Genomic DNA, 16,967 nt, shown 5'->3' on the forward strand with positions numbered 1-16,967 from the left:
GGTTTTTTTTTTTTTTTTTTTTTTGGTGGATATTTCAGATGAGCCTTGTGACTAATTCTCCGGCTCATTCATCGAGCAGTGACGATTTTGCTGCATTTCTTGATGTAGCTCTGGATTCTCATTCCTCTGACTCATTGCCCAATGAAAAGGCTGAGGGTCATAATAATGTTGAAACTGAAAGGTACTTCTAGTTTTTTTGAAATTAATAAATTTCCATTGATCTTTGAAGTTAATAATATCTGAAGACACTGGTTTAGTGTTTTTTTGGAATTATAGTTTTTGGTTAATCTAATGTGATCAATACTTCAATGTTGAGTTCAAATGGGAAGTGTTTTATAGTTGTCTGGTTCTCTTTTAAATCCTCATATGGTGAAAAATAGGAAAATAGGAGTTATTATGTTTTAAGAGTAATGGATTTCTGTTTTTAATTTCTGGACGGTCTTTCATAAGGATTGGTTTAACATTACAGATTTCCCATCTGGCTTTCTTGTGCTAGTCTATAACAATTTAAAGATTTTAAGCTTCAAATTTCAAACTTCGTTTTTTTAAGTAGAAATTTTAAGAAACCAAGTAACAAGAAGAACAAGAATGTACTCTTCTCCTTTTGCATGAATACCAACATTGAGTTGTGGCAAGTGGCGACTATCATTTCTATACATAATAACGAGGGTTTGTAGGATTTGTTATAAGTTAGAACCATATATGATATAACTAAATTGCGGTAATTTATCTTCATTTTATCAAAATTTAACATGTGATTTTTTTTTTTCATTCAATTCATTTATTTTTTAAGGATAAAACGTCACAAGGTGGAGAAGCTGGAAAACTCAGGGGAGGATATTCTGTATGGAGTTGAAGAGCATAGTTCAGGTAAATTGAACTGTTCATACTCCTTTTGTTGTGCCTCTTTTACTGTCTCTACTCTTTACTTTCAATGTAGCTAATTTGTGCTGCCACCTGTACTATACTTAACTACTTCCTCACTTCTTAGACAACTATGTATATGACGTACTTGTTGAATCAGTCCCTTTTCCCCATCCTCTCTCTATATTTGTAGAGCTTTTCCCTTCGTACTCTTCCGTCGCATATTGTGTTTTTGGTGGTTGCCTTCTCTTCCCTTCTTGTATTTGAATCTGATTGGAAGTTTGTCACCTTTCTTTACCCCTCTTTTATTTGAATTGTATGAGCTTCTCTAAAAACCATATCATGTTGGCTCCAAATGATCTATATATCTATAAATACCAACTTATTAGTATTTTCGGGTAAGGAAGTATTCCATATAAAATATAAAATTGAAAGGGAGGGGAAAGAAACCTACATCCCTGTAACTAGAAGCATAATCACATAATAAAAAAGTACTCAGCCCCCAGTCTGGGCGCCACTAATCAGAAAAATCTAACTTGGAGGTGCCTAAGTTGGTCCATTTACTCTTTATCATGTACGGAATTTTGATAAAGTGATCAGCATCCGCTTTCATTGGATAAACCCCTCATTCCCAGGAGTTCAGCATAATTGCCAACCACATTCTTAGAATACATAGATTCAGAGGCACACTGTCTTTTCTAGACACGTAAAACTTTTGACCTGTAATTTAACTTTGTTATCTTTAATTAAAATCCAATTTCGTCAGACATCAAACTTCACTACACATTAAAGAGAAAATGGGACCTATTCAGGTGCCTCCAAGTTAGATTTTTCTGATTTTAGGAGTGGTGCCTCACTGGATTGTAAGAAAATGGGCCTGAGTACTTCCTCTGGCTTTATCTTAACATAGGATGGGAGTTATTCTTCCATATGGTAGCGGTGAATGATCTTTGGTCTAAATGAAAATAGTCATTTTAGATTCTTGGTTATTCGAGAACTAGGAATAACAGGGATGCTAAATGGTATGCATCAATTTCGTAGTATCTGAATTCATGAACTATTTCAGCCCATCAGTCCTCTGCTCACCATATATCCCTTGTTTTGGTTCCTTTCTTCCTCTACTATCGTGTCCCATTCAGTTCCATGTAATTATAACTTATTAACTTGAGATACAAAAGTCTTCATGAGTATTTGTTCCCTTATATCTCTGCATTGTTTTCTTTTCTCTCTATTTTCTGAATTCTGCTGTTTTGAAAATACAGAAGTATTATCAAAGCAGCAATTATGCAGTCATCCTGGTTCGTTTGGAAACATGTGTATCATCTGTGGGCAGAGGTTGGATGAGGAATCTGGCGTGACATTTGGGTATATACATAAGGTATAATTTCTTTATTTGGATGCATAATTATATTCTATTCTTTGTTACCATGTATAGAATGGCTGGAAGGAACTCAGATGGCTAGTTTACAAAATGGGATCCATTTAGAAGAGGAATGAGAAATGAGAAATGATGTCAAGCTTTTAATTTTATTTGTGGTTTTGCATTATGAACAGGAAAAAAGAGCTGTGCTGATAATATATAACTCAGCCATCTTCTCCAGAGAAAATTTTCCTTTTGGTTTTGCATTTATGAACAGAAAAAAAAGGGCTGTGCTGATAATAAAAAACTCATCCATCTTCTCCATCATTGAAAAAAACCCCTTCTTAGAGAACACTATTTAAAATCTACAATCCATTGCATTGTAGGCTTTATCAAGGTCTATTTTGAAAATCCACCCTTGCTTACTTTTTGTTATCTCCTCCTCTACTGCCTCATTTGCTATAGCCTATTGGGATTGCATCAAGTTTTTGTCTACCTTTCATGAAGGGCTTGTTGATTTCCTGAACTTGTGCTATATAGCGTTTGTTTTGGAACCATGGCAATGATTTTATGTATTGCAGTCACTAAGCTGGTGGGTCATGGATGTATGTTCCATTGAGGGAAATATAGAACATGATGAGGGACCAAAAATCGCCGGAGCTTAAGGATATCTTTTTATGATTGTCCAATATTTTTATCTTGTTTGAGTTCATTGATTTTTACAACTCTTGAGAATCTGTTTGGTTACACAGATTTACCATTCCCTTTTTGTTCAGCTATGGTTCTGGCATACATGTTTGTATGTTAGACATTTCCCTCCGTGGGACATAAATCAAGAAAATAATTTGGTTCATTTCCACCTTTCAACCATCCAACCTTGTATTTGTGACTCCGCTTTCTAGCGTCTGAGACATTCAGATACTACATAAGTTTTGTATTTTCCTTTACACGATTTCCAGTTAATGGAACCCTCAATCCTGTTTGATCAACGTTCTGCTGGAAGATAGTGAAATGATCCCGTGACCCTTTGGTTTTGTGGGGATATCTCATTCCCCTTCGTTTGTATATGCCTCTTTGATCAATATATTGTCAGTTTCCTTTTTAAAAGAAGCAAGCGGTGAATTTTCCTATGTCGTTTGAGATGTTTTGTTGATATTATTTTAACTTCAGTTACATTCATTCACTGTTGAAAAAATTGAAACAACCTATGGAGTTTAATTTACCATGACTGGAGAAGTAATAATAACTTGTAATTGCCAGTGGATCAAACTATGTGCTAAATATATGACCCTTCTGAGAATCTTGTAGGGACTCAGGCTTAATAATGATGAAATTAACCGGCTTCGTAACATAGACATGAAGAAGTTGTTGCAGCATAAAAAGCTTATCCTGGTTCTTGATCTAGATCACACACTGTTAAATTCAACTCAGCTGGGGCATTTGACACCTGAAGAGGAGTATTTAAGGAATCAAATGGATTCGCTAGAAGGTACACTGTCCTCTCATCTGTGCATAGTTTTATTTTCTAAAGTAACTTCATATTGTTTTTACTTTTGTTTCTTTTCCATAGTGATTTTGCTGTCACCCCTGCTCTTCTTTTGTTTGTTTTAATAAGAAACATCTCAGTATATTCCCCAAATCCCGAGCTTTTGTATTTTCTTTCTTAAATGATTAGCTCCTTGAGCAGTTACAGTTGTAGGTTAGCAAACAGTCTTCTTTTATTTAAAATTAAAACTTTTAAGTTCGGCATGGACAAATTTGGAGCACATAGTTTAATAATAATTTTTTGTTTGTTTTGTTTTTTTGTTGTTGTTGTTGTAAGAAATGCAGATACATATAAATACCAAAGAGAAGAAGTTACACCCAAAAGGAAGGGGTAGAGGTAAGTTCATTGGTTTCATTCTTTCCAAATAAGTAAGCCAAACGAGAGTTGTAACTGCACAATTTCGAAGGACCTTGCCTTTGAGGTTCCAACTTGTCTGTCATCCACTCATCCGCCTTACTAGGGAGGCAAATATCCAACCACATGCTATTTAAAACAAACACCACCCTTCATATGCAAAAGGACAATTAAGAAAGAGGTGGTTCAAAATCTCCTCCCTATAGCACAGTCAACAAACCGCAGGGGATAAAACCCATTTGGTACGAGCTGAAGAGTCTTTCTCATGTCACATAGATTTCAAAGAAGATGCTGAAAGTGTACTGTGTTTGTGTCCAAGTTTAAAACAAAATAAAGTTGCATTAAATGGACTCGGCTTCATTTATGACAAACTGAAGTTAAACTAAAGTTATATTAAATGAAGTAAAGTTGTGTCAAAGTTGAAGTCAAGTTGCATTGGGAAAACTCCAAGTGTCCATCAAAGTTCATTTAGTGCAAGTTAAACATTAATAATGAAACCATAGTTCAAACTACTGCAAGTGGAACTTTATTTATGTAACCATCCATGTCTAGGATTTGAAATTTAGATTTGGCATCTGATGGCCCTGACATTCCCCTACATCCTCTGCAACATGGACACATGGCTTACTCTTTGCTTCTTAAGTGTGGAGACTATCCTCACAGACGAACACGAGTTCTAGCATGTTTTGTTCTCAGATAGTGACTTTCAATTATTTGCAGTCTTTCTTAGTCATCCTATCCTTAGAATCTCTCTCATTCGGATGTGGCCTTGGTTCATTCATGTGCCCGTCCATTATTCAGAATCGCTCTTATTCGGAATCTCATAATTGCCTTGGGAAATTACAACCACCTTTCTAACTTCCTGTTCAAATTTAAATACAAATAAAACGGTTTAACTGAATGTTCTAATCACCAAGGAAATGAATTCCCTTTTTTAACTGAATGTTCTAATCACCAAGGTAATTGGAGGTCTAACAAATTCAAACTTGGGTCAGTTTATTGCATTCTTGTGCTACTCATTTCTCTGTTTAATTAAAAACTAAAATTGATGTTTGGAAGGGGATCGAGTGATGTTTGGCCCCTTGCAAGATCTATGATTCTCTTTGGACTTCATAATTACTGTGTCATATTTTACTTCATTGAATTCGCTTTTGTGGGCTTGTTTCTTTTATGCCCTTGTATTCTCTTTTTTTTTTTTTTTCCTCAATAAAATTTGGTTTTTTATGAATAATATTAATAATAATAATAACAACAATAACATTAATAATAGCAATAACTGATTGAATCAATCAGTATAAGCACTCTTAGGCACGACTCATGAGGCTATCTCTGCATCTTTCTACTCTGACTTAGAGAAGTTTCTGAGAGATCTGTTGAGAGTTGGGTTTCAATGGTCTATTTTAAGATGAGGAGACTGACATAATTTTCTTAATTTTGTAATGTGCATCTCGAGCCTTCGTACTTTCAATTAACTATTTTTCCCTTGGTCCCTATTACCATGAAAGCAAACAACACAGTTTTATTATTTATTGATTTAATTTTTTAAATCATTGATTGTCATAACTTTGAAATAGTGCTTATTTTATTTAAGCTTGATTTCTTATATAATGTCTTGTAATTAATTTTATAAAGTTGGCTTAATCGTCTAACATTCCTACAAATTTCTGATGTTGGTTACTCCATTTATCTTTTATGCTATGTGATAAAACTTCGGATAGATGTCACGAAAGGCAGCCTTTTCCTGTTGCATTCCGTGCATACCATGACAAAATTGAGGCCATTTGTCCATACGTTTTTGAAAGAAGCTAGTCAATTATTTGAGATGTATATATACACTATGGGGGAACGAGCATATGCATATGAAATGGCAAAGTTGTTGGACCCCAAGAGGGAGTATTTTAGTTCTAAAGTTATTTCTCGGGATGATGGCACTCAAAAACATCAAAAGGGTCTTGATGTGGTGCTGGGTCATGAAAGTGCTGTTCTGATCCTCGATGATACTGAAAATGTAAGTGTATCTAGAATTAGCTATATTTTTATACGGTTGATCTGTTGGTCCTGCCTATTTATCATCATTGAACGAGTATGTGACCGTGGGATTCCCTTCATACATTGAAAGGGCCCGATAAATTTAACATCCTATAAAAAAAATACGAAAATACTCTACTTAAATAGAATCTTGTAATGGGATTTCTTGTAAATGCTTACTTAGTGATATTGTCTTAGTTCCTCAAGCAAAAATCTCATAATCCTGGTTTTCTATTCTTTGTGATTCTGTCTTAGATATTGATGTTGAATTGGGGTACCTTTTACGGAGCTTGGAACATTGATTTCGTCATCTTTGGGTTGCTGAACTACCTACTCATAAATATGGAGCTAAACATTGTCAATTGTTATGATAGGCATGGACAAAGCATAAAGAAAACTTGATATTGATGGAGAGATATCATTTTTTTGCTTCAAGTTGTCACCAATTTGGGTTCAACTGTAAATCGCTATCAGAGTTGAAGAGTGATGAGAGTGAATCTGATGGGGCACTGGCGACCATTCTCAAAGTTCTCAAGCAAGTTCATAATATATTCTTTAATGTATTCCCTTTCCCTATCTATTCTTACATTTTTGTTTTCGATCTTTTTGCCTCAATCTCACTGTTAGGATTTCTTCTGCAGGAACTCTCTGAAGATTTGGTCGACAGAGATGTGAGGCAGGTAAAAAGTTTGTTTCCTCTAAAAGTTTAGAGATCTATTATGCTTCTTGTGATCGCTCCAATTTCTCGTTCATTCCTACATTTCAATCTTTTACTCCATCAAATTGAAATATGACATTTTTATTATTAGTTCACAAATAAACATGGTTGAAGCATCAAGTTTTAGGTCTAATAGATCCATAATGTGAGATCCCACGTCAATTGGGGAGGAGAACAAAGCATCATAAGGGTGTGGAAACTACTCTCTAGCAGATGCGTTTTAAACCTTGAGGGGAAACTTGAAGGGGAAAGCCAAAGAGGACAATATCTGCCAGTGGTAGGCTTGAGCCGTTACAAATGGTATCAAAACTAGACACTGGGTGATGTGCTAATGAGGAGGCTGAATCCTGATGGGGTGTGGACATAAGGCGGTGTGCCAGCAAGAATGCTAGGCCCTGAAGGAGTTGGGGGATCCCACATTGATTGAAGAAGGGAACGACTGCCAACGTTGGGTCCGGAAGGAGGGTGGATTGTGAGATCCCACATTGATTGGAGAGGAGAACGAAACATCATTTATAAGGGTGTGGAAACCTCTTTCTAGCTGACGCATTCTAAAAACCTTAAGGGGAAGCCCGAAAGGGAAAGCCCAAAGTGGACAATATCTGCTAGTGGTGGGCTTAGTCCGTTACACCTGAACTTTCAATTTTGTAACAAGTCTTTTAACTTTGAACTTTTAATTATATCTAGTAATTCCTAAACCATCTACCAAGTGATTAACCTATTTTCCTATTTCAAAATTTATTTATCTATTAGACCCAAAACTTGAAAAACTAGTTTCAAAGTTTTATTAATAGTTCAATTTTATGTCTAATAGATTTGTAAATTTAGAAAAATGTCAAATAGATTCTTCAATTAACATGAGAAGGAAATGAAAATGAGTATGGAGAATATTTTTACATTTATGTCATGGACATAATATTGTCTTCAATTCAACAGGTATTAAAGACTGTTCGGAGCAAAGTCCTGGAAGGATGCAAGGTTGTCTTCAGCCGAGTGTTTCCTACCAAATTTCAGGCTGACAACCATCACCTCTGGAAAATGGTTGAGCAGTTGGGAGGCACGTGCTCAACTGAACTCGACCCGTCCGTGACACATATAGTCTCAACAGATGCTGGAACGGAGAAGTCACGTTGGGCAATAAAGGAGCAGAAGTTTCTGGTTCATCCACAGTGGATAGAAGCATCAAACTACTTCTGGAAACGAGAAGCGGAAGAAAAGTTCCCAGTCGAGCACACCAAGAAACAATGACAGTTTCTCTCATTGCAGTAGTCCCACATTTCTCTTAAATGGAGCTTGCATTTGTTGGCTGTGCTGTTAGTGTTCCCTTGAATTCACCTTCTCAGGTCAGCGTCTCACTTTTTAAAGCACCCCCCTAAAATGCACTTAAAGCGTTGATTGAAAGCCGAGCTCTGGTTTGTATAGATGTTTAGATACACGGTGTTGTAATTTTGGCCAACCATTTTGAGTTGGTTTATAATTATAGGATAAAATTTATGGGCTAAATAGACACCATTATACTGAAATTATATTTTGTTAAATTGTTTGTTACCATGAGCTTTAATTTGGACTCTAGGAAATTCATGCATAAGCTCCTACACCTAATCTCGACTCTAGGAAGTTCGTGCTTGCTCATACACCTAATGAAGTTCATGCGCTCATACACCTAATGCTCCTACACTTATCTAAGCTTCTGAAAGGTCTAGAAGTTTCTAAGTTAGTTTTCATGTGTATTAAAACCCAATAAAGGTTTGGAGGTTGTTCACCTAACCTAATGTCGCACAATTACTTGAATGACCTGACTGAGTTTTGCGGTGAACCAATTTGTTTGATCTTTTTATTTAACAGCTTATGTTGATTAGGAAGTGAATCGTTGGTATCCTAAGTTGAAGAGGAGCAACCTCAACAAACATGTTGACAAGAAAGACGATAGGGCGTCATGAGACCTGAATATCATATGCGAAAGCTTAGCTTGCAACCCCTCCACAAGACCATAACATCACACTGAAGTGGGGAGCAACCTCGTGTGTTGACTAACTATTGAGTTTACCTGTGTGGTCCATAGCACTTATGACGAGTTTATGGAACTAAGGTCTTGTTTAGATATCCCTAACTATTTCTACACCCGATAAGGCACTAACGAAATTGAGACAAGCTTGACATCACTGAGTTGTACTACAAGAAATTGGAAATGGTCTTGAATTCGGTGATATCGTTCATGGTAAGCTATCTTGGATTCTTCTTATTGCCATGGTGGTAAGCTAGTGTGTCACACGATGAACTTTGCAAAACCCTCAACTCAGTCTCGGCTTACATACACCCGAATAACGAAAATCAACTAGCATCTCCACCTAAGTTGTTGTATTACCTCTTGTTCTTCCTTCCTTTGAAACTCAAGGCCTTCTTCTACCATGAACTCGCCTGTTCTGTGTTATCCCAGTGTCATCTTTGACTTCAACTCTCAATGTCTCGTTGAAGCTTAACATATTGCTTTTGCAACCAATTAAATCAAACAATAAACACAACTTAAATAACAGATTCTTTCGGTATTAAAATAAAAAGAATACAGGATCAAATCCTAAACAACTCTTGAAATTAAATCTTTGGCAATTACTTATATAGTTCAAATAAAATGACCAATTTGCCAATCTGCTGTTTAACTATAAGGTTGGAGGTTGAAACCCTCCATCTATGTCTATGTTTTAGCTAAAATTTATTAAAAAAAGAAAAAAGAAAAAAAAAAATATATATATTAAAAAAGACAAAAAAGAAAAGGTATTTATTAAAAAACAAAAAAGAAAAGGTAGTAAATAAAAAAATAATAATAATAATAACTAGAGTGATTGTTAACCACAAGGTAATTCAATCTTGAATTTACTTGAGTTTTACTTCACTTGATATCACAGATTGAGTTGGTTTTCAATAGTGTAGATCAAAGAAATCTTTGTATAGGCTGAAACAATCTCCTCATCAATGGTATATGAATTTTGATCACTTCATGGTGGAGCATAAGTACATTCATAGTCAATTTGACACTTGTGTAGTTTGTTTATCTATTTGTATGTTGATGATATGTTAATTGCTTCCAAGAAACAAGTGGAGATTGATAAGTAACGATCAATTACGGGTTATCTGTCCACTATGGCAAGTGGATCTATTTGTTGGCGATCAACATTGTTGTCTACCGTTGCTGAGCATATGACAGTCACTATAGTTTTTTAAAGAACTTAGATTCATGGTTTGGTTAATGACTTGGGTATTTCTCAATAATAAATAGATAGCCATAGTGTTATTTATTTGTAGAAGAACCAAATCCATCATGCTCGTACCAAACATATTGATGTCTGATTTCATTTTGTTCGAGAAATTGTTGATGAAGGGAATATTTATTTATTGAAAATTGGAACTGTTAATAATTTTGCGGATATGTTAACAAAGATAGTTGCGTGTGAGAAGTTCCAGCATTACTCGAGTCTAATTAACATTGGATGGAAAAAGTACCGGTTGACTTGGTGGCAGCTAAATAAGTTATATGCTTGAAGATCTTCTGACAAGGTGGAGATTGTTGAGAATTGTCACGAAGACTTTTAATTAATACTTTTTGTACATTCCCTGCTTTGATTCATGAATTTATTGGATTCATTTGGTTTATCTCCCATATTAGTACATTATCTCATATTGGTACATGAATCATCTTGATTCATGTATGCTAGTGTTGCTTTAATTCGTGTATGATGATTAGTATTACTATGTTTATATAAAAGTTTGTCTAGCATGGTTTTAAGATGTGGAGTCATTGTCATTTTGTATTTGACGAGAGATAATTGGGAGGAACATTGAACAGAGAATTTGTAGTGTGAGAGTGTGAGTTACACTTGTAAACACTTTGGTTATTGATTGGCTATCACTCTAGGAGGTAGGAAATTTCTTCCTTTTGAACCATGCAAATCTTTTGTGTCTGTTTGTTTAATTTATATTTGTGGGTGTTGCCTACGCTTCCGTCACAACAATTGATACCAAAGAATTTTGGTTGTGACATTTTTATGAATGGTTTACAATCTTGATAATTCTTAAAAATAATATAAGAGTAGACTTATTGAATCGAATATAAAAACTATTGTCATAAGAAATGTTTGGTTCTCCTCTCTAACTAATATAGGATCTTACAATCCACCCCCTTCGTACCCAACATTCTGGCTGACATAGAGGGGTTTCCACACCCTTATAAAGAATGTATGGTTCCCCTTTCCAACTGATCTGATATCTCACAATCCACCCCCTCGGGGGCCCAACATCCTCGTTGGCACACCGCCCGGTGTGACGTTGGTACCATTTGTAACAGCCCAAACCTATAACTAGCATATATTGTCCGCTTTAACCCGTTACGTATCGCCGTCAGTCTCATGGTTTTAAAACACGTCTGTTACGAGAGGTTTCCACACCTTTATAAGTAATGTTTCATTCTACTCTCCAACCGATGTACAATCTCACAGTTAAGCACCAAACTTTATTCATATACCATAAACCCATTAGATTATTTCTTGAACATGATCCACCCATTTGTCAACTATATATTGTCCAAAATTACATTAATAACCTTAGATTTATCCTATAATAAATAGTGTTAAATTTCATATAAAATAATCAAACTTATTATTAAAAATAAAATAATTAACTACTAGATTTTATGGCATAAAGCCCAACAAATCATATAAATTACGGGTGTACATGGGTTGGGTCGGGTCGGGTTGGATTGGTAACCCAGCTTAACTTGAAAATTTTATGACCTACAAATTTAAATTGTTATCACATATAAACTTTTAGTTGTACAATAAATTCAAAACTCCCTTGAACTAGAAGTTGTGATGCTATCACCTAAAACAAATACTACCTACGTATAATTAATATCTATATTCACAATATATAATCATTTAACAAAATGCCTAAAAAATTTAAACTAATATTAAAATATTATACTTACATTGGTGGAAGACCTAAAGATGGCTTTCGGATTCTTCAAATAACCACTACACCCTATGCTCTATCAACTAAGCTAAGGTTGAATTTGTATAATATTCTCATACCCTAATATAAATGAAATCGACAAAAGCAAAATTAATAAAAATATCCCTAAACTATGAACGGTTTCAATAGTATTTTAAAAACTCCGACCTATTAGATTTGAAACAGCAACCTAACGATGGCTTTGAGATTCTTCAACCACTATAATCCTCCGCTCTACCAACTGAGCTAAGGTCGGACTTATATAAGAATCATATACCACAATGTAAACAAAATCAACAAAATTAATATATATATATATAAAAATTAAATTAATAAAAATATTTCTAAGCGGTTAACAATTTCAGTAATACATACATATTAACCCTTCTAAAACTCCGACATCATTTTGGTCGTGGCAACATTTGAATATTTTTTTTGCTTTCATAAAGAACTTGATTTTTATTGGGTTTTGAAACACATTTAGTCAAATTTTCATACATATGATAATACATGAGCTTTAATCCATTCGTGAAGAATTTGTGCAAGAACCAAGGTAAGAAGGTGAAGTTAGATAGGTTGTAGCTCGCCCTAAGAATTTGTTCAACAACCTGGTTTGACACACATACACAGGCTTTGGGCCATGTGTCAGGGTGCTTGTGCTTCGAGACCTGTTTTGTGTTGGATGAACACAATTCTCCACAATGGTATGATATTGTCCACTTTGAGCATAAGCTCTCATGATTTTACTTTGGACTTCCCCAAAAGGTCTCAAACCAATGAAGATAGCATTCCTTGATAATAAACTCACGATCATTCCCTAAATTAGCGGACGTGAGACTTTCATCCAACACTTTGCACCTATACGGCTCGTTGCTTCACTATGGATGCTAAAATTATTCAATGTATAATATGACTGGATTTGTTCTGCCATATACTTGGAGATTACTAGATATATAGTATGCATACATATCATAATCCTATGCCACATAGCATTAAGCTCTAAGAATCACTGCCGAAGGGGCAACCGATGAGGAAATTAGAGAATCTTATAGTAATATTTTTCCAACTCAACCTCAAACAATTAACCATTTTTTAACCATACTTCTCTTCGGTTCTTGAACTTCTTGATAGGAACAATCTACCTCTACAATAATATGATATTATTCATTTTGAGTATCATCTCTTCCGACTTTCTTTTGGTCTTTTCTTTTTTTTTTTTTTTTTTTTTTTTTTTTTTTTTTTTTTTTTTTTTTTTTTTTTTTTTTTTTTTTTTTTTTTTTTTTTTTTTTTTTTTTTTTTTTTTTTTTTTTTTTTTTTTTTTTTTTTTTTTTTTTTTTTTTTTTTTTTTTTTTTTTTTTTTTTTTTTTTTTTTTTTTTTTTTTTAATAAATAGTGTTTCTCAAATATACTCATGATCTTTCCTTTAATTAGCTAAGGTGAGACGCTAACAATTTTCAACACTTCTGCCTTATTATATTATGTTGAAGGTGAAAACATCCTATGTAGCACGAATACGTCGTAAATTTCCTCGACATGCCTTTGACATGATCAACTTTGCAAGCCCTCAACCCGGTCTCTACTTACGTGGACCCGAATTACGAAAATCAACCACCATCTCCACCTGAGCTGTTGTTCTTCATTCCACTTCTTGTACCATGAACTTGCCTCTACTCATTTTTCTTCTTATCAAATCATGTTTTGCAATTGTCATCCCAGCATCATCTTTCACTTCAAATCTCGGTGTCTCATTGACCCTGAATTAATAATCCTAAACGAATAATAATAAAAAAAAATTAAATATATAAATTTAATATGCAGGGAATGATTAGCTGGAATGGCACAGTTTGTTAGAGCGTGTGGATCTAAACCACAGGGTCAAAGGTTCAAGCCTTCCTTCTAGTGTTATCTTTTTAAATTCTCTAATTATTTTTTTCTCGTTTGAATGCATAAGCAGCTAGCAATAAAGACTCTTTTCATAGATCTCAGTTACACGCAATCTGAAAGAGGAGAATTGAACTCGGCTTCCGTTACGTCATTAGTTGGAATTCTTTCTTCATCGACTTTGTCAATGGCTTCGTAGCTTTGTAGGTAAGATGATTAAAACCTCTAATTTTTTTGTTTCGTCATGTATGTGAATGAGCTATATTTGACTGATCGTCCATTACACCCACGATTGAGACTGAAGGAAGAGTTGCGAGATTCCATATTGATTGGGGAGGAGAACGAAACACCCTTTATCATGTGAAAACCTCTCCCTAGCAGACGCGTTTTAAAAATCTTGAGGGGAAACCCGAAAGAGAAAGTCTAAAAAAGACAATATATGCTAGGGACTAATCGAGGATGTTACAGTTAATAAGTTGGTTCAAGCTGAAACCAATAAATAGCTAACCATTTAATTTGAGAGTTAAATGAATCATAATCATAGACATGAGATAAGCCTCATCATAGTGAGCTTAATTGAACAACAAGTTGCTATATTAGATATATTAGACAATGGAAGGTTTATTATTTTCTAATTCAAGAAACTTAATGAGAGAAAATAGATTGTGACTAAGCTTTCTCACTCATTGCCATTGGAATACAATTATGGAAAGAAATACAAAAGAAACAAAATTGGAAGATGAGCTAACATTGAGAATGACCCTTGTGACCAAACAACTCTCAAATGTTCCCCACCTCAATTCCAACCTACAAACACCTTAGGGAAAAAAAAAAAAAAAAAAAGGAAAAAGGGTAAGTATAAAAAAAAACTCAATAAGCAATCTACTCATAGGTTCTTATGGCATCCTCATCCTGGTAGATATCCATGGATTTTTCTCCGGGCTCTAAAAAGTTTAATCCTAGTCTCTACTACTATTTGAGCATCTGAGGTGCTTCGAAGTTCTATGTGGTTCTCTAGTTACTCATGGACTTACTCTGGTTCGAAGAGGTGGTCTCCTAATTCTGGTGTTGTGAGTTTACGGGGCGATAAATTTCATATTTAGGGTAAAAAAAAAACTTTTATGTTCTTATATTTATATAGCTTGCTATGCTCTTGCAGCGAATGTCCAACGTCTTGGATTGAGGTGCTACTTCATAAAGTTTTGATTGGGCAGGAAGGTGTCTTCTAGTCTAAACCTCATTTATGGGAGGTTAGTTGACGGACCCTCCCACATAACCATAAAGTTCCCTGAGTTTTGGGGAAGCGACCCTTGATTGCCGGCCAACTATTGGATTAACCTACATGATCCCATGCACCCATCTCAAGAATAGTTTTACATCTAAGTGGTCTTGTTCAAGAGACATTTGAAAATTTTCACAAAGTTGGGAACCCTAATTGCAATACTCTAGCTGACCTTTACCTAGCTCGATAGTACAGTATCAGATTAAAAACTCGACGGTGTGGGTACTGGAGTGGAAATGGTAGCGGAGACCCTATTAACACCATACATATTGCTAACAACTTGAAAAAGTTACCTTTGTTATTCTTAGATATTGTGGAAGCTTACTAGGTTCTTAAGGGCATCTAGACAATTTAAATCTTGTCTCTCGTTTTCAATATGCTTAGAACTAACTCCTTGTGTTATTCTATTCTCTGAGTGCACACAGGTTTAGACCTTGATTACTTTTACTATGTTACATGATTAGAAGGCAAACATGAAGTCAGGTCATTGTCGACTGATTCTTGAAATATGTCGCGTTCAAACTCAAGCCCAAGATATGTTCAGTCGAATTGGCCGACCCAACTATTCTTCAAACATATTTATCAAGACATTTTGGACGAATTAATTCGAGTTCTTGAAGGCAACTTCGAATATCTCATTGAGTTACCATCTCTAGACTGATGGATAGACTGAACGATTCAATTGTTTGTTCGAAGAATATTTACGACACTTCGTTTAGGCATGTAAAAACAAATTGGATGCAACACTAGACGTGGTCCAATTTTCTTTATTTGCCAAACTAGTTCCTCGACCGGGAGGAATCCCTTTGAAATTGTGAGTCGAAGGCAACCATCCCTATGCAATATCATTAACCACCATATGCAGGGAAGAATCCTCTGAGCCCAAAACTTCAAAAATGGAAGAAGGAAGAACGGTCCCGTCACACTTCAGGTAGAAAACTAAGTTCTCATCAAGTTGATTCTAGAATAGATCAATTTTTGCGGCACAAAGAACTAGAGGCTTGTCTAAAAATATGAAGGACTGGTTGAAGTTCTCAAGAAAATTGGAGTTACATCGTATAGGGTGGCATTGCCCACCTGGATGAAAATCTATACCGTAATCTATGTGAGCAATCTAAAGCCTTGCCTCAACAATATCCAGAGCGGCAATATCATTGCAAAACCTAGAATGACCTCAAACAGAAAGACAACAAAGAAGTCAACGTACTCCTAGCTAAGAAAGTTAGGAAAGTTAGAAGGTCTGTACAGAATGTTTGAGAACTATTTGTCAAATGGAAGAACCTCCCTACAGAGGAAACAAATTGAGAACGTGCCAAAAATCTGGACTCTATCATGACCCACATTGTAGATTTTGAACTTCGTTAGTAGACAAGGACGTCAACCAATTAGGCGGGCGAGGATCTCATGGTCATGTTTGTCCAAGACATATTACCCATTGCCGCATGCTCCTGACATGCCAAAGCCTTTCTACTTGCTTTCATGTTGTATTACTTTCTTATTACATTTTATGTTGTATGACCATTCGACGAAATCATGTTTACTTCTTTCAGAGCGCCTTAAAATGTACCATACCGGGACCAAGTAATCATCAAACCTCTCTAGACCAAGTATTGTAATTGTTCTTAACTTTCACAATGCTTTCTTTCAACTTGCTTTCAATGATTTTTCTCGTCCACATTTACTAAAACCATTTCTCTTAAAACGTGGCTCGAGGCTCGACATAAATAAGTGATATTTGATAATAACAATTATCTAATAAGACATTCAACTCGTTACAACAAAAATAACTTAATAAAAACATTTTAAACTATACTGAGTTCAATTAATCAAAGTAAAACATATATAAATTTCACTGAACAGCTAACACATACGTCTCTGCTGTACCTTCTGTATGCACGATAAAATCCCCATTGAAACAACACCAATGCCAAGAG

The 16,967-nt window shown here is 35.1% G+C and overlaps 1 protein-coding gene across 2 annotated transcripts in view; it reads left to right on the forward strand.

Moving 5' to 3' along the window:
• Window positions 1–8,373, forward strand: part of LOC111471991 (RNA polymerase II C-terminal domain phosphatase-like 4) — a 13,275-nt gene extending 4,902 nt beyond the window's left edge. The window contains exons 4-12 of one of the 2 annotated variants that reach the window (XR_002715316.1): window positions 39–181; window positions 794–870; window positions 2,127–2,242; window positions 3,533–3,713; window positions 5,843–6,132; window positions 6,527–6,712; window positions 6,794–6,832; window positions 7,807–8,231; window positions 8,262–8,373. Coding sequence is in view for 1 of the 2 variants with exons in the window: in XM_023117680.1 (XP_022973448.1) it covers window positions 39–181; window positions 794–870; window positions 2,127–2,242; window positions 3,533–3,713; window positions 5,843–6,132; window positions 6,527–6,712; window positions 6,794–6,832; window positions 7,807–8,118 (1,344 nt within the window). In the remaining variant the exon portion in view is untranslated. Of the gene's footprint in view, window positions 1–38; window positions 182–793; window positions 871–2,126; window positions 2,243–3,532; window positions 3,714–5,842; window positions 6,133–6,526; window positions 6,713–6,793; window positions 6,833–7,806 lie in introns of both variants that reach the window. The other variant, XM_023117680.1, reaches the window with a different exon arrangement.
• The last annotated feature ends 8,594 nt before the right edge of the window (window positions 8,374–16,967 follow it).

The sequence above is a fragment of the Cucurbita maxima genome, unplaced genomic scaffold, assembly GCF_002738345.1.
Source record: "Cucurbita maxima cultivar Rimu unplaced genomic scaffold, Cmax_1.0 Cma_Scf00061, whole genome shotgun sequence".
Taxonomy (NCBI): Eukaryota; Viridiplantae; Streptophyta; class Magnoliopsida; order Cucurbitales; family Cucurbitaceae; genus Cucurbita; species Cucurbita maxima.